Source organism: Cyrtonyx montezumae, unplaced genomic scaffold, assembly GCF_038088225.1.
Source record: "Cyrtonyx montezumae isolate F1298 unplaced genomic scaffold, pur_monq_1.0 scaffold_18, whole genome shotgun sequence".
Classification (NCBI taxonomy): domain Eukaryota; kingdom Metazoa; phylum Chordata; class Aves; order Galliformes; family Odontophoridae; genus Cyrtonyx; species Cyrtonyx montezumae.
Genome location: NW_027071914.1, coordinates 16901515 through 16928824, shown reverse-complemented (window position 1 = coordinate 16928824; position 27310 = coordinate 16901515). Strand labels below are relative to the sequence as shown.

Below are 27310 nucleotides of genomic sequence, written 5' to 3'. Positions count from 1 at the left end.
TGCTGTCCTTACCCACACCCGCAGTGCACAGCGATGTGAGCAGAGCAGCACGGGGTGGCAGGATGCTCATGGGCCCTCGGGGGGGGGGGGGGGGTCGAGGCCCTGCTCTGGGTCCCCAGAGTGGGGGTCTCTCAGTGCTGTGCCCCAGGAGCAGAGCAAGGGCAGGGCAGGGGCACCACACTCTGCGTGGCGTGGAGCTGCAGCTGCCTGCTGTCCTTCACCGTGTGCTTGCAGCTCTGTTGTGCCCTTGCTTTGTGCTTTGGAGGCGCGAGCTGTAATGGGAGGTAATGTTCAGTGGTCTTTGAACCAAAGGACTGCGTAGTAATGATGGCAAATTGGTGTCTGGCACGGTGAATTGCACGGCGTGGAGATGTGACTGAATCACAGCTCGGGGTGGGAGCCCAGTGCGTCCGCTGCGGCAGCAGGAACAGCTCAGTTTAGGCCAATACCTAGTTTTGTAGGGGAATTATTTGGCTTTCCACTTCTCGTTACATCAGCTAAACCCCCTGGATCCCACCCCCAGCCATTCCCTCACAGGGATGGTTTATGTATATGCTGTTCCTCACATTTCTTTTTGTTCGGCGTTTCTCCTGGCAGAGCTGTGAGCAGTGCTCGGAGCTGCTGGTGTGCCTGCATGCCTCCTGGGTCCGGGCTGCGCGCTTCCAGCAGCTGGAATGCTTTATTCAGGAGACCATGGCCGTGTGAAGCCCACGATGAGTGGTTTGCTGTCCTTGCACCCCACAGCAGCCATCCAGCTGCCCGGGGAAGCAGAACTGAGGCCAAAAGCGGGGCTGGAAATGCCTCCAAACTGATATCTCATCAAAGATCGTGGCAATATCACAAAGAAAATATCAGAGGCTCAAGAAGGATTTTCCTAGCCACTCTGTTGCAGAAGCCTTTACCACCCCCTGCAGAGGTAATCAAGACTAATGGGAACATTAGTGCAGCAGAAGGCTGCACATCAAAGAGCCCCCGGAGCACTTCACACCCAGCAGCAGAGCGGTGCTGGCGCGGCTCTCTGAGCCACCCTCCTGTCGCAGAAATGAGTAAAAGGGTCATAAACAGCAGAGACAAAATTTTTGCCTTGTGACTGCAAATAAGCACCCAACAGAGCTGTTAAAAGTTGCTTGCTGAAGAGAAAAATACGATTCTTCCCATTTTATGGGCCATGTTCAGATAGCTCTTACTCCTGTGCCATAAATCCGAGTCTCACAGAGATCCCATGGAAGAGCCGTCCCGGCCCCGCAGAGCGGTGCTCCCATTGCCACACATCCAGCACAGCACGCCGGGCTCCCACCTGCGTGTGGGGGATAAATGCTGTGGGGTCCTCTCCTGGAGGGCCTGGTTCTCACGTAAAGGCCTGCTTGGGTCCCTCTGTACCTTCTTAAGCTGAATGTAATGAAAGGCAACGCCAGCGGCTCCCACAGCCGTATGATGGGGTTAAAGCTGCAGCTCCAGAGGTGGCCTGGGGAGCACCTGCTGCCCCTGGAGCAGCACTGAGCTGCAGCTGCAGGCAGGCAAAGTGTTCTGCAGCGTTCACCGCCATGTCCCCAGGTGTCAGCAGCAGATTTGTACCTCTGGTCTGCAAGAGTTCGGGGATGTCTTCAGTGCATCGTGTGCAGCGCTGCGTGGTGCGCCGTGGTCCCTGCTTGGTGCTGGATGGGACGAAGTACCCACTGCTGCTGGGTGATGTGGAGAGCTGAGCGGGTGGTTGATGAGCTGATGAGGTGGTTCGAGGTGTTCTGGGGTTGTTCCTCACTGTGTTTAGAGCAAAGGAAGAGCTGGCAGCACCTCAGTCACTCAGACATCGCTCTCTGGGTATTTTTCTTGATTTGGTTTTTGCTCCCCAGGCCCTTATGGGCACTTCTGGGGCAGTAGAGCCTCAGAGTGCTCGGGAACCCTCAGAAAGCTCTGTGCTGCACTGGGCTCAGCACGTTCCTGTCCCCGGGTTCAGCACAGACCTGTGTCTGGATGCTGACTGCCCTGCTCTGCACTGTGTCCCTGCCGGCGGTGCTAACTGCAGCAATCTGCTCTTACCACGACTGCTGATCCTCTGCCATGTTCGTAGGGTGCAGAGCCACTGTTGCAGTAATGGTAATGGGTGCAGTGCCCGCTGGCTGTGCCCTGCAGCTCAGCACTGTTCTGTTTGCTGCGAGCCCGAGCGCTTGGGCTTGAATCATATGTGAAAACAGGCAGCTAAAAATAAACGTGGCGTGATTCCTGGAAGCAGCACTTGGCTGTGGGTGGGAGAGATGGGGGACGTTTCTGAGATGTCACCTTTTTTCTCACTCAAGAAAAATTCAAATTCAAACAAATTTACTGAAACTCCGTGCATGGCTTTGCAGCGGGAGCACCTCGCTGAGGTGTTGGTGTACTGTGAGGCATTCGGGTTTGTTCTTGGAATGCTTTAAAGCCACGAATGTGCAGCAGCTTCTGACACGTGAGGTCACTTCACAGCAGAAACCGTTTATCCATAGTGTCCCAGGTATGAGCAGCTTGTCACTGCCCAGCCTGCACAGCTCAGAATCTGTCTGACCAGGTTGGGTGTGACCCCCAGTGCCCTGCAGGGTGACGGACAGCCATGACTCCTGGGGCTGTGTCCCCGTGTGTCCCCCCTGGCTCTGAGCTCTGCAGGAGCTCTCTATGCACAGCACTGATCGATGCACATTGCCTCCCCGGGGCTGCAGCCCGTTGGCACGCCAGTTCCATGCTGTGAGTGCTGGAGCCCTGCTGTGGGCTGCAGCTGAAGGCTGATGGCTGAGATCAGGTGGTGAGCACTGGTTGGTGCTCCAGCCCTGCTGTGTGCCTGCAGGTGATGGATGGGCAAAGCCAGAGCAGCGGACGTCGTTTCCTTCCCCTTCTTTCTGCTCTCCTACGTGAGGAGCAGGCTGCGGTGTGAGCTGCAGAGCTGAGAGGATCACTTGGCACAGGGAATCTCCAAATACAATGCCTCATGCTAAACAAAAACCCTGATAAAAGAACAGTACAGACTGTTACTCATAATTAGGCCTATCGTGAACTATGGAGGCTAACATCCAAAACAGCAATTTAGCTCCGGGACACTGAGCATCACAACAGGGGCAGTGCAAAGGCAGAACCGTGGCTGCCTGGTGCTGGGTTTGGCACGCACCGTTGCTCTGCCCCTGCAGAGCTCTGCCCGTGGGCATTCCCCTCCTCCTGGAGCTGGAAGTGCTGAGGAGGTGGGAGCAGTGCACCCCTTCACTGGGGTGGCACCTCGGGGCCGCTGGGAGCACAGCCGTGCTGGGGAGCAGCCCGTGCTGCAGGGCTCGGGATCGCCCACCCGCACAGCTCTCCCACCACCCCGCTGCAGCCTGGCACTACCAGAGAGAGCTGTGTAAATCAGTGCTCCTGTGCAATTGCTCCTGTAGGAATGATCCCTTGGAGGTTGGACGAGGTTGGTTTCTCTGCCTCTTTTAACATTTTCTCTTCTTGCAAACGGAAAGCGTTGTTCCAGTCAGCTCTGCTCGCTTGTTGAGGTGAGCGCTCCCACGCTGGGAGGTGCAGCTGTGAAGCAGTGGGGGCTGTGGGGCAGTGAGTGGACGCGGCCGTGTGCGGACAGAGGGGTTCTGCTCCCCACGTGAGGAGGGCACACAGCTCTGCAGCTCGGATCCTGGCACATTTGTCTCCGAGGAGCTGATCCTCTCTACCAGCTGTCTCAGGGAAGCAATAGCCATAGGGGATGTACAATGCACCATGGTGTACTCAATTCAACAGCTCTGAGCAGATTTGATAGGGATCTGATTTAGTAGTTTTCTTAGGGATTTGATTAAGATTTTCTTAGGGATTTGATTTAGTAGTTGGGTAGGGATAGTGATAGGAGGATGGTTGGACTAGATGATCTTGTAGGTCCTTTCCACCCTTATGAACCTATGAACCTATGAGCACCAGATAGGATCTCGCAGAGGGCCGTCCCAGTGCCTCATGAGTAACCTGGTGGAGAAAGCACGGCCGTGCATCTCATGTGTTTTTAGGGTAAAGGGGCTGTTATGTGAAGATGAAGCATTCTGGAGCACTGACACAGTGAGTGCCACTTGCTGCTGGCAGCAACCTGTTCCATCTGTTATCTATTCCTGATAACGGAGGGGGACGTTCCCATGAGTGCGTGCTGTCAGTGCTGTCCCGGGGCCGGGAGGTGGCTCAGGGTCACTGTGTCCTGCACAGTGCTGCTCATTGCTCCGCTCCCTTCTGTGTGGAGCTGCTGCAGAGGGGCCGACCCCGTTCTGTGGGTCCGGCAGCATCAGGATGAGCGTTCCTCCACTCACAGCACTCAGGAACAGGAGAGGGAAAAGGTCCAACTGTTGTGATATCTCGCAGTCACATTACGATGAGATCATTGTGCTAACGCAGAGGAAGTATTTTCCATGGCCACACGTAGTTCTGGAGGATATTCTGAAAGCTGTCACATCCCAGTTCCTCTGTTTGTCGCGGCTCAGGCTCGGGCTCCTGCTATTCCCGTCCCTCCACTCCATTAATTCCTCCTCCTTGTGGCAGTGCTGAGCTCTTATCTCCCACACCGGCTCAGCGCATCCATTTGTGCTCAACCCGCCTCACGCCTGAGCCCATGTAAAAGCCTCAGCACTCAGGGGCTTGCTGCAAGGTTTTCCATTTCCTTTTCTTATTTACTGTAGAAAATTGCTGATGGAAGGAAAAAAAAAAAGGAGTAGATCCTCTTTTGTTGGCAGAAAATGCACCAGAAACCAAACGTGGCTTCAGGGCGCAGCAGAGCTCTGTTGGGTGCAGCACGGGGTGGCACCGAGGGGCTGCGGGCGCTGAGGTGTTGGTGCCACGGAGCGGTGCGGGCGCCCGAACGGAGGCACTGAGTCCCCCGCGCCTCAGGGAGCAGATATGAGAGTGCCCCGAGCTGATTTGATGGGAAGTGCTGTGGGATGCTGTCAGCTCTCGGATCTCTCCTCCCCCACCCCCCCAGATTCTCACTCCTGATCTGCGTCACTGCACCCGGGGACCCCGTCTGTCCTGGCAGGGGGAGGTCTGCACCCCTGGAGCTCAGCGCTGGGCAGATGGCAGTGGGTGTCAGGTGGGCACAGCTGAGTGCACTGCCCTTGGCCCCATAGGGTCATTCTTCGTCCATACGGAGCTGTGACCCCAACGGCTGCTGAGTGTGGGTGCTCTGACGGGAACAGAGCAGCGTCTCCTGGGGTGCAGGAGGAGCACTGAATCCTATACTGACACTGCACAATATTCAGTATCTGTGCATTTTCCTCTGTGTAGGAAGGCACTTTCTGCAAGGCAACGTGCTGAACAATGCTGAATAATTCAAGTGGCTGCAGGTACTGCAGATACAGGCACACATGCTTCAGCCCCGGGCTCCCCTGGAGCCCTCCCCTGCTTTACCTTCAGCCCCAGATGAGGTCACCTTTGCTCTCACCCCATTGTGCCAACTCAAGGTGTAGCCCTTGCAGTCCTACAGAAGAGCATGAATCCAAACACAGGAGGTATGTTGTGAGCTGCTCCCTGGCCATGTCCCCAGGCAGGGAGACTCTGCCTTACCAGGACTCCTGCAGTTCTGGTAAGAGGAACAAGTGCTGGATCCATGTGTGTAAGCTGGGTCTGCCCGTGCTACACAGACTGCTGCCCATGACCTGGGTCTCCCATGCTTGCTATGTGCACATTCAAGGCATTGCTGGTGGGATTGCACACAGCTCACTCCCCACTTTGTGCACCTCATGTGTCCGGAGGCACGTCCTGGAGTGTGGGCAGCGTCCTGGAGCTGCCTGGGGAGCAGTGTTCCCCAAAGTGCTCTGCTCAACCCCCCCCAGGTGCTCACTGTCCCACCCGTGGGTGCCGGTGGGGCAGCAGCAGGTTGAGCACAGCCAGCAGCAGTGCCCATGGGAGTGCAGGAACAGGAGAGTAATGGGAGGTGAACACTGCTGCGTGTAATGGCTTTTCACATGAATTCACACCAAACTTCGCAAGGAATGATGAATAACTTTATGGATAGGTAGCAATAAACCATGTGCTCATTTCATAAGGAGCAGCAGAGCCAGGTGAGCCTCAGTTCAGCAGCTCCCTCACTGCAAGGCCAACGAGCCATGTGTTTAATTGCTTTTTCTCCTCTCGGCAGACTCAGAAAGCAGAAGGAGGTGAGTCTGTCCCCAGGCAGACTCAGCACTGTGATGGCAGCTGCAGGCCCCGCTGCCCACCCGTGGTTTGTAGCACTTCACTTATGGGAGAAACCTGGGGAAGCAGAAACCTTTTTTTTGTGCCTTTTCTACAAAACATTTCTTTGGGGGGAGGCAGCATACAGCTTTGATTTAATACTGCCATTCAGCTTTGTCAAACTGCAGAGTGGTGTCTCAGTGGGACAAAGTCATCGAGGAGAAATAATTTAAAATAGCACGTTTTTTGTTGTTGTTGTTTTTAATATAAAAATAATCTCAACTCCACCTCTTGGTTTCTCTTGAACACAGGAGGAGCGTGGTGCCAGTAGGGTCTGTATGGAGCCGGGTTGGAGGAGGATCTGACACGGAGGAGGAAACCGATTCCGAGGACGTGTTCGTGCACTCAGTGAGTACAACTGGAAAGCTGAAACACGGACAGCGTGGCTGGTGATTCTCGACCCTTTAAATTCCTCTTCACAGGAAAGGCCCACGGGTGGGGAGAGGGAACCGCCACCACGGGAGGGTCAGGGGAGCAAAGAAAGGAGTGAATGGAGCTCAGCTGGCACCGGGGTGAGCTCGGACCCATCACGCCTCGGGGCGGCTCCCAGCCCGCTCCTGGCTTTGCTCTCACGGGTGATCTCCTGTCGCTGAGCAGCACTGCGTGGAGCTGCAGTCCCGGCCCCACTCACTCTGCTCCTCGGCGTGGTTCTCTCCCATGGCTGCAAAGAGGTTCCTCCCCACATCAGCCAACGCAGAGCTGCGTGGAGCTGGGCAGCGCCCGCGGGGAGGAGGCAGGGGACACTTCCCTGCGTGGGGAGAACGATTCCAGTCCTTTCTCGGGCAATTTTTTAAGTATTAGCAACCATGGTAACTGAATAGAAATGTAACCCCTGCGCTGTGCATTCAGCTTGACACAATTATCTCTGCAGAACAGCCACGTTAAAAATAAACACAGCTTGCACCAGCATCCCCAGCCGCTGCACGGGGCCCTGCTGGGAGAGCATGGCATGCTGCAGCCAGCACGGTGAGTTTGGGAAGGAAAAAGGGGCTTGGGTACTTCATTTTGTCACCAAACATACCAGCATGTAATATTCAGAGCTGTTTGGATTTGACAGTTTGCCTCACATTGATATACTCTGTACAGGAGACAGCAGAAGGCGGGGGAATGGTTACCAAGGGTTTGGAATCAGCAGTTCTTGGTTTGTGCGTTTCAAAGTGCACTCGCACTCGGGTGGGCATGCAGCACACGCCTGATGGGCTTTTCTCATCTGTAAACTCATGGTGAATCCTTCCCCTGTCTTCAGCAGGTGGACAAGACTGAACAAAGCCATGTGAAATGCTTCTCACCAACAAACCCCAGTGCCAAACATTTCAGAACACAACGTAACACTGAAATCTCTGCTGAGGGGTCCTGGGCTCACTGGAGCCCCATCCCCAGGGGACACCCGGACTCACCCTCATGCTCCTCCAGCTCTGGGTTGCAGCCACTGTGAAACTGTTGAATGAAGGCACGTGGAAATGAGCGAGTCTGGGCACGAGGAAGAAGGAGAAGAGTTTTTTCCTTTGCCTTTTCAGTACACGCTGAGGAAATGGAGTGGACGGCACAGATCGCAGCGCTTCACCGCTACAGATATTTGCAAGAGCCATTTCTGCAAATGTCTCCTGTTCCATATATAGATCCATAGAGTCTGTGCTTCTAATGGACTGACAAATGTACCATAACCCCGGATGGCTGCTGCTTCATTGCTTGGCTATACAGATAAGAGGAATGCTTCCTTTTGATTGAGATCTTAAATCAATTGTTCCCTTACCCAGCGTCTCGTGGCTATTATCCGAGGAGAAGATAAAATTCAGGTGGTAAATTGTTAATATTGTAAGAAGAATGTCTGTTGTGTCCTGCTTAAAGTTCCCTGTCTGGATGAAATACACCCTCCTATAATATTTAAGACTGCACGTGATCCCTCAGCGTGCATGCTGGCTCTCTGGCCCTCTGCTGCCTGCACCGGGGCCGTGGGGCCCTTAAAACACTGCCTGGGATCATCCATCACCTCCTCAGGTTCTGGGAGTGGAGGAACCGATGCTGCCCCTTCGTTGGCTCTTCTATGACGTCTCCATATCCGTGTTACACATACCAGGTTCCCTCTGAGGCAGAGGGCATACACAGTCTCACCTTTGTTTCCAAAATGAGCAATGGCTGTATTCCTTCATCTGCCCCTCTCAGGGCAGATGGGGTCACCACATCTCGTTCTGATTTGTTACCGAACTCTCACCCATGTCACCAAGAGGTGCTGCTCTGTGGTGTCCTGTCAGGACTCTGCCACACCGAATGAACTCAGCCCGTCTCGGGGTCGCTCTCATTGATGAACTGCTATGGGCTGCCCACGTCATTTCCCGTCCTTGGGCAGATGTGAGCCTTTTGCTGAAGAGTAAAACAATCTGAGCATTCCAATCTGTGCTCCGCCGCAGGAAGGCCATGTCCTGACCCGTTCCCCAGCTGCACAGAGCTGCGGTGTCACAGCTCACACCACTCCTGCACGGCCCCACCGGGCTCTGCAGCACAGAGAGCTGGGCCGACCCGGGGCTGTGGGGCTGCTCCCTTGGGGGGTAACCCCGGGGGTGCCCCATTCCTGTGCCCTCCCCCACAGTCTCTTCCTTTCAGTACAGCACTGCAGAGCTCGTTCGTGTTGCCCCTCTGTGCCTCTCCTGCATGGGGCACATGCAGCACGCCGTTCTCAGCCCGGGACAACTCACCAACATTAAACACGATCTATCTATTTATTTATTTATTTTTCCCTTCAAAGACACTTTGGGGATTTTAAATGATCTTTCTGACAGTTAACAGCAGCCACGCGCTGTGCAGCTCCACTGCAGTCCGTGCAAGTACTCATCTGCAGCAGGTGGCTCCCGCCTCCATCGCGCTCCTGATTCCTTTCCCAGCGATGGGAGTCAGTGGCAGCGGATCTGAGCTGCAGAGAGATGTGCACACAGCTGATGAGGGGTAAATGGCCCTTCAGAGCACGCTGCTCTCACGGGTTTCCACTCTCCTCCGCCTTTTTACGTGCGCTGCTGAATGCTGTAGGCGTTATCTCGCTCACCTCGAGTGCCTGAGCTCCCCCATCCCTCTCCGACGCGCTTTCAACATTCTGCAATGTCAGATGTTGCTTCCAGCTGTAAGAGAAATTATCTTTTATTCTTCTTCAAAGGGAAAGCAATTCAGAGCATTTCCATGTGCAGCAGCAGCCCGGCCCCACGAGGCGCTGCTTCTCCTGCGCGGTCGCGCTCCGTCGGGGCAGCGGTCACTGCCGCCTTCTCTCGCATGGTTGCATCACGCCTTGATTATTCATTCCAATCTGTCTTTCAGATCAGCTTCCAGAGACACTCCAGATCAAATTTTCTTCGTTATCTTTATAGAATGGGATGAGTAAGTGGCACATCTGTTCACAAAGTGGTTTATTATCTGTTCTGATGGGGTGTGGGATGAATAGCGCTGTGGCTTAAATTACGGAGCAGACAAACGCACCCGGGTTCGTGCACAGTCTGAGATGCAGAACTCGAGCAATCTGACTCCATACTAGAGAGGCAATCATTAACTAACGATCCAGGCCAATTTATCACGAGGACAAGCTTAATGAAGGGACAAGAGGAGACAGAGCACCAACGCACGTGTGGAATGCACTAATGAAGACCCACACATTGTGCAGCCGGTTCTCATTCCATCACTGTAGAGGAAAACGATAAATATTTTACAAACTCCCCATCCCAGCCCCACAGAGCCAAATTGCACCCATAAATCTATTTATCCAGAAGTTATTCTCTAATTTCTTACAGCTGTGCAAGGGACAACACCGATCGTTTGCCTCTCAGACACAGAGGTGGTGCTCCCACTTTGCACCCAGACATCCCCACGAGGACGCCTGGTGCAGGGGGTGCAGGCAGGGGCAGCGGGCACTGCTGGGCACTGCTGGGCACCACAGGCACGGGGAAATGAGGCAGCAGGAGCCTGGGATCCTCACGTCTTTGTGACAGGGAAGGGAAACGTCAGAAGATTGTGCATAGAACTCAGGCCCTGGTAAGATGGAGGGCTGCATTTCCAGATCCAAGTGACAAATCACTCGAGCTGCAGGAGCTGTCACAGCATACAAGGTTGCCAGGAACAATCAATGAAATTATAGCCCTGTGCTACATGGTTGTTTATCTGCTATTATGGAAATAAGGTACCATCAAAACTGTTGAAAAAACTTGAAGATTACAGTAGGCACAATTTTGGGAGATGACAGCAACGTTTTATCATGTTATTCTGACAGACCCCGTTAAAAAAAATTCCCTGACTTGTGCTGTTGTTGCCTGCATCTAGCTGGGAGGATAAGAGCAGTGCTGTTTGTCAGCTGCCCTGCAGGAGCAGACCTGGTGCTCTGCACGGGGTCTCAGAGCAGCACTGCAGTGATGTCAGCACAGCCGGGCCATGGGTGAGCTGAGGCACCGCACAGCCCCACGTGCAGGTATCACACAGCAGCTTCCAGCAGCTCAGGACAGCACACCATCACACCAGGAACGCAGACCTCTCCTCACCACCCCAGCCTGGAGCTGCACCTCATGGGGACACCCCAGGAGCAGTGGTTGAGGTCTCCCAGTGCGGGTGTGGGGCTCCACTGAACATGATTCTGTTTACTAACGACACCAACATGCAGATACTGACATCATCATAGCTTCATAGGTTCATAAGGTTGGAAAGGACCTACAAGATCATCTAGTCCAACCATCCTCCTATCACTATCCCTACCCAAGTACTAAATCAAATCCCTTAGCACCTCATCTAAACGCTTCTTGAACAGCGCAGACAATTTGCCCCCAGTCTGTATCCTCTCCATACCACTACCTACAGTTTTTTGAGATGTTTTATTATCTGTACCAGATTTTGTGAGTCAGAAAGTCTTTGCTCTGCCTTTTGTGGGGAGGTATGATTTACGCCTGGGTTGCTGGTGTAGGAATTTTAAATATTAAAAATGTTCAGCCTAGATTAGCCATCACTCCTTCGGGGAACACTGAACACTTCTGTCCGGTTCTGAGCACAGCATCAACCAGCTCTGTCCTTGATGAGCCCTAAGGAAAGGAACGTTTACCAATCTCTGTGAGAATGGTCTAAAAAATATCTGTGAATGACACTTTACGAGAGGGCCCACGTGGGCTGAAGACATCAGAAGGTTGGTGTCTTCCACCTACGTAACACAGAAGGAACACTACCGTGACAAACTCACCTCTGCCTGCCTCTCCTTCCAGCTGCTTCCCGCTGCCTGCACACGCAGAGGTCTTAGGAGAGTTCTGTGGCTGTTTTGAAGAGAAGCCTTCCTGCATTTGTCCATCTGTGGTCACTGCAGGACGAGCCGGGCAGCTCTCCTCTCACCAGCTTACCAAGGAGAACGACTGTCCTTAATTAATCAGATAACATCAATGGCCAAGACGCTCTGCATTTGTGTGAGCAGCTCTTGATCAGAGACAATCAGATGATGTCCGTGATGATTAGACACAGCCGGTGCCCCCTTCCTTCCAAGGGAAGGTCGTTGCTTCCACCACACACATCTCCCCACTTCCAAAGGCTCACACACCCACGTGGGATGGGTTTGGAGCAGCCACTGCTCTGTGTCCACGCCACATCCCAGCCCCGGGGCACCCGCTCCCATTTCCCCGGCCGTGGTCCCACATCCCAGGGGAGCAGGGCTGGCATGCACTGCTCCTGCAGCACAGCACAGCACAGCACAGCACAGCAGTGCAGGAGCTGTGTGCCCAGGGCCATGAGCTGACACCGCACGCTTGGCTCTAATAGTAAAATCAGGGGGACTATTAAAGTAGATTATGCACTAATAATTATGCAAATATTCCTTCAGTGAAACTATAAAAATCTCATGAAGATTTAGCACCTGGCTATTATATGGAGAGAAATATGTGGAAATGAAAATGAAGATCATTAACTTTAAGGAGTTAGGGGAATTTTTCTGCTATCATTTAAACACACGGCTCCTGATGCCTTTGAAGGTTTAACCTGGAGGACATTATCCGCTATAGCACTGCTGAAACGCAGCTGCGGGACGACAAAGGGCTCTGCCCGGAGGAGGGACGGCAGCAGAGCAGAGCCCACCCCCTCAGGAGGAGAACCGCAGCGTTCCAGTACTTACAGAGAGCTGAACGTTGGTGTCCCAGACCAACGCAGGCACGGCTCCCAGACAGCACTCGGGTGGAGCAGCAAGACCCACAGAGCAGCCCTGGGCCCCACAAAACCCAGAGCTGCACCGCACCCTGGCAGATGTGAGGGAATGTAATAGGAGCCACCTGAAGGAGCAAATCAATGAACTGATTGCAGCTGGGTTCAGCAGCCAGGTCCTGCCGTAACATTTAGCACTCCATTAACTCTGAAAGCACAGGAACCTCGGGAAGGCTGGGTACCAACTGGAGGGTGAAGCTCAGAGGGGGACGGCTGTCCTGATGGAAGAAATCAAAGCTAAACCTTTATTTTGTTATGCATAAACACCAGTGTGGCTGTGTTGGGGTGGGATGCATGCCGTGCTGCTCGCTGTTTGGCCCTGGCATGGTACCAGCCCAGCTGCAGCTTCCCCAGTGCCCACAGCTGAGCACAGTGTGCAGGTGGAGCTCTCTCAGTGCTCCCCGTGGGGTGGGGGCAGTGGGGGGGGGGGAAGCAGTGCCGCTTCCTTAGCAAACTGTGGGGGCATTGGGGCTGTGCTTGGGAGCCCAGGCAGCTGCAGCCTGGCACGGTGCTGGGCGCTGCTGATGGAGAGGAAGTAATGCTGTTTACCAGCTTTATTCACTCTTTAAGAAATAGAAAATGCACAGGCAGTTCCTGAGGCAGGAACAGAGACCAGAAGTAATGCCCCACATGCTCACTGAGCTGCACTCCTTCCTGAATATTTAAGCTTTCTGGCCCAGTGAGCGCAGCGCAGTGCAGAGCTCTGGGCAGCAGTGACCCCCCCTCCCCCCCGCAGTGCCCGGAGCTGCCTGGCTCTGAGTTTGGGGTGGGAGATGCCCGTCCCAGCCGCACCGCCGGGCACTGAGCTGCCAGCAGTGCCTGCAGGGGCTGCGTGGAGTCACAGGACTGCAGCGATGCGTCCACACGCCTGGGTTGCGTCTGAGGGACTGCTGTTCAGAATCATGGAGTCATTAACACATTAACATCAAGTCCCACAGCCAACCCCTTCCCACCACGGCTCCGAGGGAACCATTACTCCCAGTCTCGGGGCTGCAGCTGTGCCGCGTGCGGTGCCACTGCTTTGTGTCGGCATCTCGGTGTGCCATGAACCCACCGCCCTCCACTCCCCACCCCCCCAGCAGCCTGACCCCAGCACAGCCTTCCCCCTATGGGGTCAAGGCCCAGCTCTCCCTCCCCTCGGTTGGAGGGCTCTCTCCCTGTGTCCCAGGCCTGGGCCGGGGCACACACAGCACCCAACGCCTCTTTGTCTTTGGTCGGTTTTTATTTACCAATAAAACGATACTACAAAACATGGGAAACATCCGCTTGAAATACAGACTGCAGTCACGCTGCCAGCCTTTAACCTGCTGTATTTACAGATCTCTCTGCCCCCTCAGAGGAGCTTCAGCCTCTTCATCCCCCTCCTCCTCCTCTGGCACTGCTGAGCTCAGTGCTCTGTGCTGGGGCGCAGCAGTAACTCAGCCCCACTGCTCCAGCCCTGGGGCAGAACGGCCGTGGGTCCGTCGGCACAGGAAGGAGACACACGTGTGTGTATACGTTATATATAAGTGCTTTTCATTATACAGTGGTAAGGCAGATTAGCATTATTTTCTGACACCGGCTGCTATCAAAGGACACCACTCCTACCCCCCATGCACTTTGTGCAGCGTGTATGGGAGGTAATTAAGCCCGCGGTAATGATCACACAGGTACTGCAATCCGAACGGCCTCCGCTCCTTTGCACCGCCCCACGGGAGGTCCCACCCTGCACCCCCAGCCCTGCAGGGCTCCGTGCTGCTGCCCGGGGGAGGTGCGATCGGGAGCCCCAGCCCCTTCTGTGTGCCGGCAGGGCCGGGGCAGAGCTGCCTCTGAGTTGGGCTTTCCTCGGTGCCGCTGGACCGTCCTCACCCCGGCTGCCAGCGAAGGGTGAGCTTTTTATTTCTTTGCACGTGAAAAGAAATGAAGACAATCACGTATTCCAGAACGGTTCCACTTCTCCTAAGAATTATTATCAGGGAGCTGGAGCCCTGCTAATTGGTTTTGTTCTGCAGCACCGAGCTGGCTCCTCGTGCACACAGCCCCGCAGCCCCGGGCCCTGCGCTGCAGCCGAGGAAGCTGAGGGCAGCACCCGGGTCCGGACAGACCTCCTCGGAGATGAGCACTGCTCCAGGCAGCAGTGCAGGCAGTGCAGGACTGTGGGAGGTGCAGCAGTGTGGGAGGCAGTGGTGCAGGAGGAGCTGTCACAAAGGGCTCTGCTGAGGAAAAGCCAAAGTATCGAAGACTACAAATAATTTAACCCTCCCCCCCTCCCAGGACACGCAGCCACGCAGGTGCTCAGCTGCTGCTCTTCTGCTCTCCCACCCCAGCATTGCTGACTCCATTGGAGTCGTGGTGGTGCAGAGAAGTGACCCTGAGAAACCATGCAGGGAGGGGACAAACAGGAGCCCACATCCTGCGGCTGCCCCCCTCCGCTGTGCCCCCCTCCCCAGCAGCTGCCCCGGCCTGGAATGTGACAGAGCCTTCCCCCGGTGGGACGTCCTGCAAAGCACGGGAGAGCGGCGGTGGTGCTCCTGGGGACACTCCATCGGGTGAACCCAATGCAGTGACAGCCGCTCCAGGTGAGGCGCAGCTGTGGCAGTGCTCCCACCCCTGCTCAGGGTGGGGGATGAAGGCTGCAGCCCCCCGCTGCTCAGCTTCTTGTGGGCACAAGTGAGAAAATGACCAGAAACCTCCAGGGAGAGCCATCCCCGCTCTGCAGGGCCGCGGTGCACACGGAGCGATGCGGAACCGCAGCGGGCGAGGAGGTGTGGAGGCACCCACACACCCACTCCTGCGTGTGCATGCAGCAGTGAAGGACAGCAGCTCACTGTCCCACGGGACACGTGCACCCACAGCTGCCGAGCTCACCAGCAGCACGTCACTAACAGCCAGCCCTGCAGGACCTGCACCGCTGCTCTGGGCCCTAAGGCAGAGCTCTGCTCTCTGCCGTGGCACTGACCCCCCCCAGCACCTCCCCGTGCCCACGCTCTGGGTGTTACCCACCCCAGGGAAATACAGCAGGCTAAAAGCTACTTCCTCGTTGCTGTTGGTTTTTTTACATAGCACAGTAGAAACAGTAAGGGTGTAATATTGGTCGGAGTCACAGCAGCGTATTCTTATTCACAGACTGCAGAATATGGCCAAGAGCTGCACCGGTGGGGACTGACGACACGGAGATGCATGCATCGTGTGAGACCACAACCAAGGATGGCGATACTGCGTTAAGCACACTCACGGCTGAGCTCCTTCCAGTCCTTCCTTTACGTTTGTCGTTAAAACTTATTATTATTATTATTATTATTTTTACTTAGTTTTTTTTTCTTTTCTTCCACGATTAAGCACAAAATAACCTGTAAACAAGTTGACATTACACTTATGTACACGTGAACCACGCCGCAGAGTAGAAGAGGTAATTCGGTGGGTGCCACTCAACTGATGCTGATGTGCCACACGTGGGGCCGGGGGGGCACCGCCCGCAGCCCCACCCCCACCCACAGCCCCGAGTGCTGCTCCCCGTGCCCGGACACTGCCCTAGAATAAAAGCATTCTCACAAAGGGACCGGCAGCTACGTGACATCGATGCCAAGAAAAATAAAGAATGTCTTTTTGTAATAGAAAGAATTTAAAAGTGCTTTTTTTTGTTGTTGTTTTGTTTTTGTCCTGTTGTTCTTCTACTATTAATCTACAAAACCCCGCGGGGGCATAATCTATCCATAGGACTGGACAAGTAGTTTGTACCATGGTACACATGGGGCTGACACGTCAGGGACTCAGAACACCGCATGCAGCGCTGTGGGGTGGGGAGAGGGAGGGGGTCCCTCCTGGGCTGGGGGGCACGGGGGGGTCACTGCCAGCACCGGGCAGCCCGGCGCTGCCCACAGCTTTGCAAATAAGGGAACAGACCGACTGCCAGGTTAGAGCTGACACCCCACAGCCCGTCCACCAGCATGCTCTGAAGCATCTCTGTGCTGCATAGAGGGGAAAAATAGAAGGGAAAATATTATTTGGTCCACATAGGTCCATGTGCACCCCCAGCAACACCCTCCTGCTGACACCCGCTCTGCTCACGCAGCCCTTACGATCCTCCCTGCTCCCCGAGGTGGGAACAGAGCCCCGCGGGCACAGAGGAACCCCCCACTGAAACCGGCCGAGGATCAGCAGAGATAACCTGTGCTCTCTGACATCATCTCCCACAGCGGTCTCCAATTCAGGAGCTCTGGAGCCCGGGAGATGCTAAGTAAGTCTGAGCCAAGCTGCCCGTCCCAGCCAGCCCTATACCCGCACGGCCGCTCCTCCTGCGCTGACAACGAGCAGCTCCTCTGAGCAGCCCGGGGCTCGTTCCCGCACTGGCAGCAGTGCCGCCCGCACCCAGGGATGCTCCGTGCGGTTCATTTCCAGCTCTGGAACACACACAGCCGGCACAGCACTGCTGCCGACCCACAGAGCCGTCCCCTGCCAGCCACAGCGTCCAGCACATCTCACCCGGCCGATCATCCCCAGCATCTGCTGCCGCACGTGGTGGGAGCCTGCTGTGCCTGCCCTGCCACCAGCACGGGCTGAGGGCACAGCGGGGAGAGCACCAGAACCGCGGGGAGCACCTCGACAGAGCCCCGACCCCATCTGCAGGGAAACGCATTCACGGTGCGGTGCTTCAGGAAAGGGAAAGAGGGGGAGGGGGGTGGGGGAGGGTCTGCTGCGGCCCTCAGAGTCTGCAAAGAGCCGAGCATCCACAGCTGCTAACAGTGCTCTTCCTGAGAAAGTGCAGTGATCAGGAGGGAGCCAGACAATCAGCCAGCAATATATACTGAGATATATACACGGAGATGTATATACACACATATATATACGTGCACAGCCACAGCCAGGTGCTGAAGGCAACGCCGTCCCGGCACAGAGCACAGCAGAGCCCCGTGTGCCCTTAAGGTACTCTGCTCGTGTAAGACTCAGAGTTGACAAAGAAAAACATTTGTCATTGTGCTTCCACAACTGGAAAAATATCGTTACCCTACGACTATAAATGTTAAGGTGAGATAGGCAAATTAGGCAGTACTATAGAGATGGGTTGGGTTTCTTTTTGTGACCTAACACATAATTACTATCGGGAATTATTTCCGCCCGCAGTGGGTACCGTCCCACCTATAGGTGGTACTTCCGCAGCAGTTCCGACTGCCAGGGATGCTTCCTTTCTGGAAACCTGTCTGGGATTTTGATCTTGAGGAAATCCTGGATGCACTTCTCCAGCTCCTCCTCGATGGACAGCTTCTCCTTCACCGCCTTCTTCTTGCCGGCGGTGGACTCGCGGGAGCCCGAGGTGAGCGTCCGCAGCAGGTCGCTCTTGCGCCGGCTCTCGGAGTGCTGCAGCAGCAGCACGGGGCCCTTCTTGGCCGGGCGGTCCAGGGTCTGGATGTTGGGCTGCCGCGTGACGGGGCCGCAGATGACGGTCTCCTGCGGGGAGCTGCCCTCCGACTGGCTGTCACAGCTGGACGTCGACAGCTCGTTGCAGGACGTGCCGCTCTCACCCTCCTTCTCGCCTTTGCCGTCCTTGCAGCAGCAGTCGCAGTGGGACGAGGCCCAGCGGGACGGCTCACCTGGAGGGAGAGAGCGCGGTTACAGCCTGCACGCAGCTCCCTGAGCCCACGCTTCCCCTGCAGCACAATCCTTGGGAGCACTGGTGCCGCCGTTCCCACGGCCGCCCGCTGCCGTGCGGGGCACGCTGGGCCCCCAGCAGCCGCTGTCCTGGCAGAGGTGTGCACCCTGCACTGATGTGACTGCACACTTCGGTAATTACCGCCTGCCTGCTCAGTGATGCTGGGATAAAAGGGGCTCGTTAATCCCAGCCTGGCTCTGCTGCCTCTCTCCCTGATCTCAGAACGTTTCTCTCCTACTGCCTTAGCTATAATTATCATTAGAAGGTTCTGAAGCAGCAGCAAAGCCTCTGATGTGTAACTGACACAAGCTCCTGCCGCATGCTTCTCCTCTCCCTCTTAGAGCAAACACCGCAAGCTGGGAATGGGAAACCTGAGCTGTGGCATGCAGTAACCCCACGGGCAGGGAGCACTCACGGTATGGATGAGCACGAGGCCAAGAGACCGCAAGCAATGAAAATCTGTGGGGTTTTGGGTGACTTTGGTTGTTAGAAATAGTGCCCAGAGCCCAACTCCAGCACTGCACAGCCCATGGCAGACACAGCACTGGCATTCTGCAACCTGAGTGTGGGGATGTGGCCCCACGCTGCTCCTCCTGCCCCCATCCCCCAGCACAGACAGCTGCTCCAGGAGCAGAGCTTCACAGGAACACTGCTGTGTGCCTAACACCGCCCTGCAGCGCACATGGGGCATCTGCTGCCCACCTGGACGGGCTCTGAGAAAAACTATTTGCAGCAGCCCACCAGAGCATCAGCTATTCGCATGTGAGTGCCAGCAGTCCCAAATGAGCCCACAGCAGCACAGTGTGAACACACGTGGCCCCAGCTGGGCACCCCCTGGGTGGGTCCATTGGCACTGCTCCTGGAGCCACGGCCTTCCAAAACCAGATGGTGACTTCAGTGACATTCGCACTGGGAAAGCACTCAGCTCTTCACCAGCTCCTTTCATTTTGACATCTATCTTATTAGTTTTAACACCACATTACGTACAGTCAATTTTCTTCTTAGTTTCAGCTCTATACATCTCACAACGTTGTGATATTTCAGAATGAAGCTGCTACAAATTATGAAGATCAGCAAGCTCAGCCACCAGCCCACCCCCACCACGCCACTTCCCAAAGCAGAACTTCAGTGGGTGGCAGTGGGGCAGCCTGGTGCCCCATGTCCCTCTCCTGCCCTCCCAGCCCTGGGGCTGAGGTGCTGAAAGCCACCACACGTTATGTAAAATGTGCCCGGGCAGCCCAGGCCCACAGGCAGGTGATGGTGGCCCAGAGACAGTATGATGTAAATCACTTGTCCACACAGGCACAGCACCTCAAATGGGTTTTGAATCCATGCATGAATTAAAGGCGTTGTGATTGATGAGAGACCGAGGTCTAATTGGTGCTTTAATAAATACATTCTGAGTCGGTAATCTAGCCAGATCTATCAGCAGAAAATACTGCTGTCCAAATAAAATTACCAAGGTAAAGCTCAGGGACAACGACAAATGCCATGCAGCATTGGCTCCAGGAGCAGCGCTGGCAGCAGGACGGGTGTGCAGCAGGTTAATGTGCATTCCGGATCAAGGACTCTGAATGTGCTCATCTTGTGCAGGCAGCACCGTCCGAGCTGTCCCCTCTCCTCCACAACCTGCTCACTGCCTGACTCAGCACAGAGCTCTGAGCTGCTCTCCACAGACCCCTAGCTCCTTCCCGATCCATTTTAATGGCTTTAAAGTTCTACTTTAATGTGCTTTTACTGTGCACGTTTTCTGATCAGGTGTAAAAGCAGCAGTGTTTGCTGAGGTGCCTGCGTGGGGACCAACCATGTGCAGGAGGATGCTGCCCCTGCCAGTACACACATCAACCTGCCAGCATGCTGCCACTTATCAGTGCTCCATGATCGCAGAACCATTCTGGTTGGAACAAACCCCTCAGATCCGCAGCCAAACCCACCCCCAGTGCCACATCCCCACATTCAGGACTGCCTCCAGGATGGTGACCCCCATCCCTGGGAGCTGTGCCGGTGCTGACCGCTCTTTTGGAGGAGAAACTGCCCCAATATTCAACCTGAACCTAAAACACTCTGTGCTCAAAATGCAGTCCCTTTCCTTTCCAAATGCTGCAATTGGAAACAAAATCTGGCCATTAGGACTGTGGCATTTATCTTCCTCCAAGGAAATCACAGAGAAATGAAAGAATGATGCAAAAGTTTCCTTCTACCAATAGCATTCACTCTTCCTGCCCCCACTCAGACATCTCCAGCTTAAGTTGGGCACATGGGGAGTCAGCAGCTGCCACTACATCTCATCACGCCCAGCCCTGCCCCGTATCTTTGTTACTGCTGTTTTAACATCTTAATACAATCTTGTTGCTTTAGATTTATGCTTGAAAGTGACAGTGGAATACAGGAGCAGGGGCTGCTGTGCCCCGGGGCACAGAGGCAGAGCCCCAGGAGGACACAGAGCCCGGGGTCAGCACCCAGCAACGCAGTGCAGCTGGATCGTGGATTGAATCCAGTGTGCTCCTGATATCTATTAAGAAAGGAGTTAAATCACCCATTAATTAAAATGGAGGTAAAGCCAATCTAGGCTAACTAATCAGAAAGAGCATCGCCCTCAGTGCCCTAATTTTCGGATTTCCCACATGAGCATTGCTCCAGACTCCCCAGTGCATAATGCAAACGTTCAGAGCCGCAGGGCACCGCGGCCACGCTGCGGCAGCAGCCGGCACCGAGCCGTGCAAAGCACACACACACATCAGCACGCACACTTGCACACACACAGCTGGAAACCCACTCCCAGGTTTACTTCGTTCTGCCCTTCACAGTTTACATTTGAACCCGAGCCCCTTCTAAAACCTGTTTAATTAGCAAAGACGAAGCACGCGGGCGCCCTGCTTCTGGAAAGCTCACACTGCGAGCTGCCCACAGATGGTTAAGATAACACAGGAGCCACAGTCTCTGAATGCCTAAAAATTAGGACTCATAACAGATAAATCCTCTGGAGACACAAAGGCATCATATCAATCTATGTTGTTCCAATTAATTGCAATCAATTGCTAATTGAGAGCTATTTTAAGAGTCGTCATTACTCTGAACGTAATGTGGAATAATCTGTGTGGCCCCCTCCACCTCCTGCAGGAGCCATCGGTGCAGGGAACTCAGAGCAGAAGCAGAGGAGCCTGGGCAGCAACAGCCAATCGTGCTGATGTTGCTGAACAAATACATTTGCCTCCAATTTGTGTTCCCAGATGGCACCAGCATCTCCAAGGACACCCAACGGTAACGGCGGCACGGTGCTAAAGGCAGGAGTGGAAGGGGAGCCTGTTTTTTATTACAGTCTGGGAAAGGGTTATTCAAAGACACATTACAGATTCTAAAGAGAAATTAGAAGTGGTTTTGCTTTTGCAGACAGAAAAAAAACCCAACAAAATAAACCTATACTTGGATGACATGTTGGCAATGGCTCCACTTGGACAGGGCCCAGCAACCACCAGGTCCCGGAAGGACACAGCAGGAGTGGCACGGCTCTGGGCCAGGGGTGTGCTCAGCCGTGTGCTATGAACCACTGGAATCATAGAATCATATCATAGGATCATGAAATGGTCAGGTTGAAAGGAGCCTTACAGCCCTCCCAGTCCCCCTCTGCCCTGGGCTGGCTGCCCCCTCCCAGCTCAGGCTGCACTGGGTCCCATCCATGACCTCAGGCACCTCCAAATCCAGGCAACAGTGCCAGGGCCTCACCACCTTCTGAATAAAGAATTTCCTTCTAGCATCTGACTAAATCTCCCTTCTTCTAGTTCAAAGCCATTTCCACCCCCCCCCCCCCCCCCATTGCTATGTACATGTGTGAAGAATGGTGCTCTCACTTGCTTACAGGCTGCCTCTAGGCACTGGAACATCCGAATGCAAAGACAAAACAAAGCCCGCAGCATTCTTTGCAAGGCCGTGTATCTTGGCAGCAAGGATGTGTCCCCAAATTGCTTTTCTGGTCACCAGAAATCAGTGCAGCAAGAGGAAGCTGACTGCAGAGCTGCCAGCAGGGTCTGCAGGGCGCTCCCACCCGTGGAGTGCTCAGCATCACAGACAGCTCCACGTGGTACAGCTCAGCAGGTGCTAATACATAACTCACGTTCTTCGCTGTTGCACTGCATTTCCAGCAGCACTGAACCGAGCCTCATTTTGCATAAATGGCATCCTCAGAGCACTGCATGGCCCTGGCACAGCAGCCACTGATAACCAGCAGCTGCCATGGCCCCACGGCCCCCCAACTCAGCCCCAGCAACACCAGGGCCACGTGGCAATCAGGAGGCATCCTGGCAGGACCGCTGCTCATTAATTACCTGCAACTCAGCTCTGAGAACTGCACTGAACGAGTTGGGGAGCAGAGCCCTCAGCACCCAGAGCTGATAGTGCACTTCAGGAGGATGGGAGCACCCTGTCCAGAGGGGCACACGCTCAGATTTTATGAGCTACTTAAGACACTCTCTCTGGAAGCTTTTATTTTTTTCCCCCGTCTGAACCTCATAAAACAGCCTTCTGCTCTGTAGAGATAAATGTGGTTTATGTGAGAGAAGCGTTCCCAGCCACAGTGGGTTTTACCTTAAACCCCGTATCTCGCAGTTTAATCTTGCTGTGGGTTAGCTTGGTTTATTTACTATCCTATAAGTGGAGAATTGAACTTTAGGAAATGAATGGCGTGGTTTATCCATTTTAGCATCTAGAGCAAAGCACTTTTGCATTAAATGAGTGTATGCAGGGGGAGACCCTCCAGACACAGCCCAGAGCAGCGCAGCACTTTGCTCGCAGCATTCCCAGCAGCAGCACCAGGCTGATGCAGGCACACACCCAGCACACCATCACGGGCACTCCTCAGGGCAGCACAGTGCTGAGCAGGTCACCGTGCCCCATGGCACAGCAGAACCCCGCTTCCATACACAGCCCCCGCTCTGCATTTGTAGGAGACAATGGGGTTATTTTTTTTCTTTTTCTGCAGAAAAAGCCAGATTATTAGAAATTTTCTTCCATGTGTTTCTAGCAGAGGATGAAAAAGCTCTTTAGGGATTGTTTAGTGGAGCCTATTGAACTCTATAGGGTTTCTAGTGTCATTCACAGACAGCCTGCTGATATCTGCATTATTAGATCCCATATAACTTCTTCATAAGAAAGTAGAAAATCTCAGCAATTATAAGCCCAGCACCTCTGCAGATGAAAAATGCTCTTACAAGAAATCTCAGAGCATTACAAATGTATTCAAAATAATAACATCAGAAGGATTTCACTACAAGCTATAACAGGGAAAGCATCAAACACAGAAAATGGGACTAAGTGTCCTCTGACCTACAGGAAACGTTGGACACGGAGCTCTCATTTCCATCATAGTCTGATCCTACCCCTGTAGAAATAATGCGAGCAGTGCTACTGACTGAAGGGGCCTCAGGGGAGCACAGCAGCTCAGCCGTGCAATGACAACAGGACCGATGCAATGAAAGGTGCTACAAAGAAAGAAGAAAATGGAATGCTCACCCATCCCCCAGCATTGCGGCTCACAGGAAATCTCCCACAAAGGAGGGATCCCCAACAAGACAACCTTCCTCAGGGGCACTCAGCCCTTAAATGAGGTCTAAGAGGGGTGGAGGCTCCACCCCTTTTGGTCACACAGGTGAACTGCCTTCACCTGTGCTCCCAGGGCTGACCGGTCCTTTCTGCAGGTGCTCAGGCAGTGGGTCAGGCTGTGACTCAGCAGTCATATGCACGGTGTGCACGCACACTGCTTCTGAAGGCATCACTGTGCTTCTCAGCTGCCCAGAAGCCAGCAGGGCTCATTGTGAGACAGGCTGAGTCTGGAAAAAACCACAGCATCGTCTGGCAGTGCAGCAGGGATGGCCTGGCCTTGGCTCTGCAGCAGCACTGTGCCTCCAGGCTCTGCTCAGAGACTCAAAGGGTCACAGAATGGATTGGGTTGGAAGGGACCTCAAAGATCATCTAGTTCCACCTCCCACGTCTTTTGCTGCAGCCCAGGACACGGCTGGCTGTGTGCAGGCACGGGAAGGCAGCAGAAGGAACGGAGTGCTGCCAGCCAGGAGCTCACACACACGCTCTGCCTTCTCACAGCTTTCTCACTGCATCCAAGAGCCATAAAATAAGCACCAAAGTAATTTACTTCTGCTTCAAGGCCCCTTTATAGCGTCAAAGTGATTGATGGGGCCCCGGTGCACATGACCGACAGCCCCTTAATATTTAACAGCGGTAAAAAACAGTGCACAAACGATGTGTTACGGGGTTTTGACCTACAAACACATTAAGGTAACTCTGCATACATTGCAACTGCTCAAATATTAATCATTGAACAATTTAAGCCGTGAATTTATTTGTTTAAAAAAATACTTCAGCAGATATATTCGTCCACTGTAGTACAAATCCATATTTATGATATGGTTATTGGTCTAACGTATGTTTTCTGAAATCCCCATTTCAGGATGTTTACAGTAAGAGTCAAACGCGGCTCTGGGAACGCGCCCATCTCTTTGGAGCCCACTCCTCCACCTCCACGCCATGCTGGGTGCTGCTGTCACCCAGCAGGGGAAGCTCTGCTCCCCCCACCCCACACAAGCACCACACCCTCCCTGGCAGCCCCATACCCAGAGCTGTCCCCAGCACAGGGAACCCAGCAGAACTGCTCCCCGCACCCCACGGCACCGCGGGGCTCACGGCAGCATTTAGTTTGTTCCATTTTATTTCTTCATTATGAGCCTGCTGGCGGCACTGGGGTGTTCACCTGGAGCAAGTTTTCTTCCAGGTTGAATATTGCTGCTAATACCACCCCAAAGACTGCTTGGGAGACAGCTGGAGGTCCGACCAGGGGTTGGAGCAAAGCACCTGGGGAGCATTCCCAGCCTGAGCCTGCATTGCTCAGACATCAAAATCAGGAGCAACCTGCAGCAACAGCCCACAGCAGCTCTGGGAGCGCTGGCGTGGGAAACTGGGATTTGGGGAAGTGTGAGTGGTCCCTGAGCTCCCCCCATCACAGCAATGAGGGCAGTGTGCTGGTAAGAAAATACAAACTTGATTTTAAACCCCCTGGGAAATTCTGCTAAGCGATTTACCACGCAACTGATGAAACTGATGAAACTGCAATTTAACTTCAGAGCCCTACACAGCCGTAAGGGAGGGGGTCTGCCCTTCTGCTCTGCGCTGGGAGGCATCACCTGGAGCACTGCATCCAGATGTGGAGTTCTCAGCACAGGAGGGACATGGACCTGTAGGACTGTGTCCAGAGCAGGGCCACAGAAACTTTCCAGGGATGGAACACCTCTGCTGTAGGACAGGATGAGAGCTGGGGCTGTGCAGGCGGAGAGGAGAAGGCTCCAGGGAGAGCTGAGGGGGCCTTTCAGTACCTAAAGGTGCTGTGAGGAGGAAGGGGACAGACTCTTCAGTGGGGTCTGTGTGATAGGACGAGAGAAAATGGTTTAAAACTATAACGGGAGATTTAGATTGGATGTGACCAAAACGTTTTTTATAAGGGTGGTGTTATGGGCACACTGCTGAAGAACAATTTCCAGCACCATTGAAGAGATTTGTGATTAAACCAGACAGAGGATAGCTGAAAATAGCTAAGGTGAAGCTGTGTGCAGCCAAGCTCTCTGGCAGGCGTGTTTTATTCCAGCCAACCAGCAGCGATGGCAGGAATTCAAGCTTTGCAGGTGCCCAGATAGGAGCTCAAATCCCCTCCTAAGCCTCCATGCAATCACAGCACACAAATTGTGCCCCTTCCGCATCGCTCAGACTTTGGAAGGATTCGCGCTTTTCCTATTTCAGGCATGTTCTGAAAGACACAAACAGCTGTTGTGTGTAAGGAGTGACAGAGAATGACATTCGGATCCTCGAGAGTCATACGTACTCTACAGTCCTCACCTCTGTGGTTACTGTGTTGTTTCAATGGCTCTTTTCTTGATTAAGAAGAATCAGAGCAACAATGACACATCACTACTTTCTAAGGATCTCTACAATTACACATTTTAATTAATATTCTTGTTCATTTCAGAAAAACTTTGGTTTTAAAGCTGCTATTTCATGCAACCAAATTACATCCGTACCACAGAGCTTCCCTGCTGTAGCTTGGGTCAGAACACCAGTGCCAAAGAGCACCATCCAGGGATGACAGTTTTCCACAGCAATACTTTGGATTGAGGCCATGCACGGAGAGATCCACCCTTCCCAGCCCTCCTGCAGCAGGCTGCCCCGCTCCCACCCAGCTCTGCCCTGCCAGGGCTCCGGCCATGCCCTGCTCTCTGGTCTCACCCGCGTGGAGGAGAACTGCACCGAGTGCTCCGCACAGCAGTGCAGAGCAGCAGCAGGGCCTCCCCATAAGCAGAAACAGGCTGGTGCTGAGTCCCCTCGCAGGGGGTAATGCGCTGAGGAGTGGGGCAAGAGGGGAGCGGTATGTTTGAAATAGGGGAACATTCCCGTGGGCAGTGTGAAATGCTTTCAGCTCTGCAGTGATTTTTTGTGACCCCTCCCTCTGGGAAGACTTACAGCCTCCTCTCTGCTCCTTGCTCCACCAACAGAATTGACCTGCTACCAAATTCTGACCTAATAGTCCTCGGCTTGGATTTGGGATCTGTCAGGCAGGAAAGCAGGAGCCCCACACGCATACCTCAGCCACCCAAGATTCACCAAGACATGGTGCTGAGGGAGCAGGCAGCCCGGGGCTGTGGCAGATGCTGATGGCAGAGGCAGTGCCCACAGGTCCCCGTGGTGCAGAGCAGTGCAGTGCCACAGCCCGACCCCGGCAGTGCCGGGTGCTGCCACGCTCCACAGTGCTGAGAGCCATTACTTAATTGCTTTGATCTGTGCTCTTGTGAGATCCGTGTGCAATAATTATATCCTTGCTTTAAAAAGAGCGGAGGGGGAGAAAAAGTGTTATTTTGATGTTTTAGTGTTTGTCTCTCAGCAGCATGTGCTTGAAGGGAACTACAGCGATTTATCTTCCCCGATGCCTGCTCTCTACATCTGAAAAAAAAATAAAAAGTGGGAAGAACTGCTATGCATTTGCATCTCAATTTTAGCTCAAGCAACGTGACAAGGATTCAGCTAAACTCACTGCCACAGTTTGCAAGGAGAGCAGATGAACTAAACAAAACCTCCAGGGCTGCCGATGGAAAAAGCCCTGAAAGCAGGAGCTGCTCCTTACAGTGCAGCAAGCCCAGCACGGGGATGGGACCCCAAGCACCCGGAGCCCATCCGGGACCCAAAGGCACTGCACCCACTGCTCCTGGGCTGAGTGTGGTCTCCGCAGGGATGCAGAAC

The 27310-nt window shown here is 54.0% G+C and overlaps 1 protein-coding gene across 1 annotated transcript in view; it reads right to left on the bottom strand.

The window, feature by feature from the left end:
• Positions 1 to 17511: 17511 nt before the first annotated feature.
• The window catches only part of KCTD16 (potassium channel tetramerization domain containing 16), a 32704-nt gene continuing 22905 nt past the window's right edge, over positions 17512 to 27310 (bottom strand). Inside the window, exon 2 of the mRNA XM_065735015.1 lies at positions 17512 to 17963. Coding sequence (XP_065591087.1) covers positions 17512 to 17963 — 452 coding nt within the window. The remainder of the gene's footprint in view (positions 17964 to 27310) is intronic.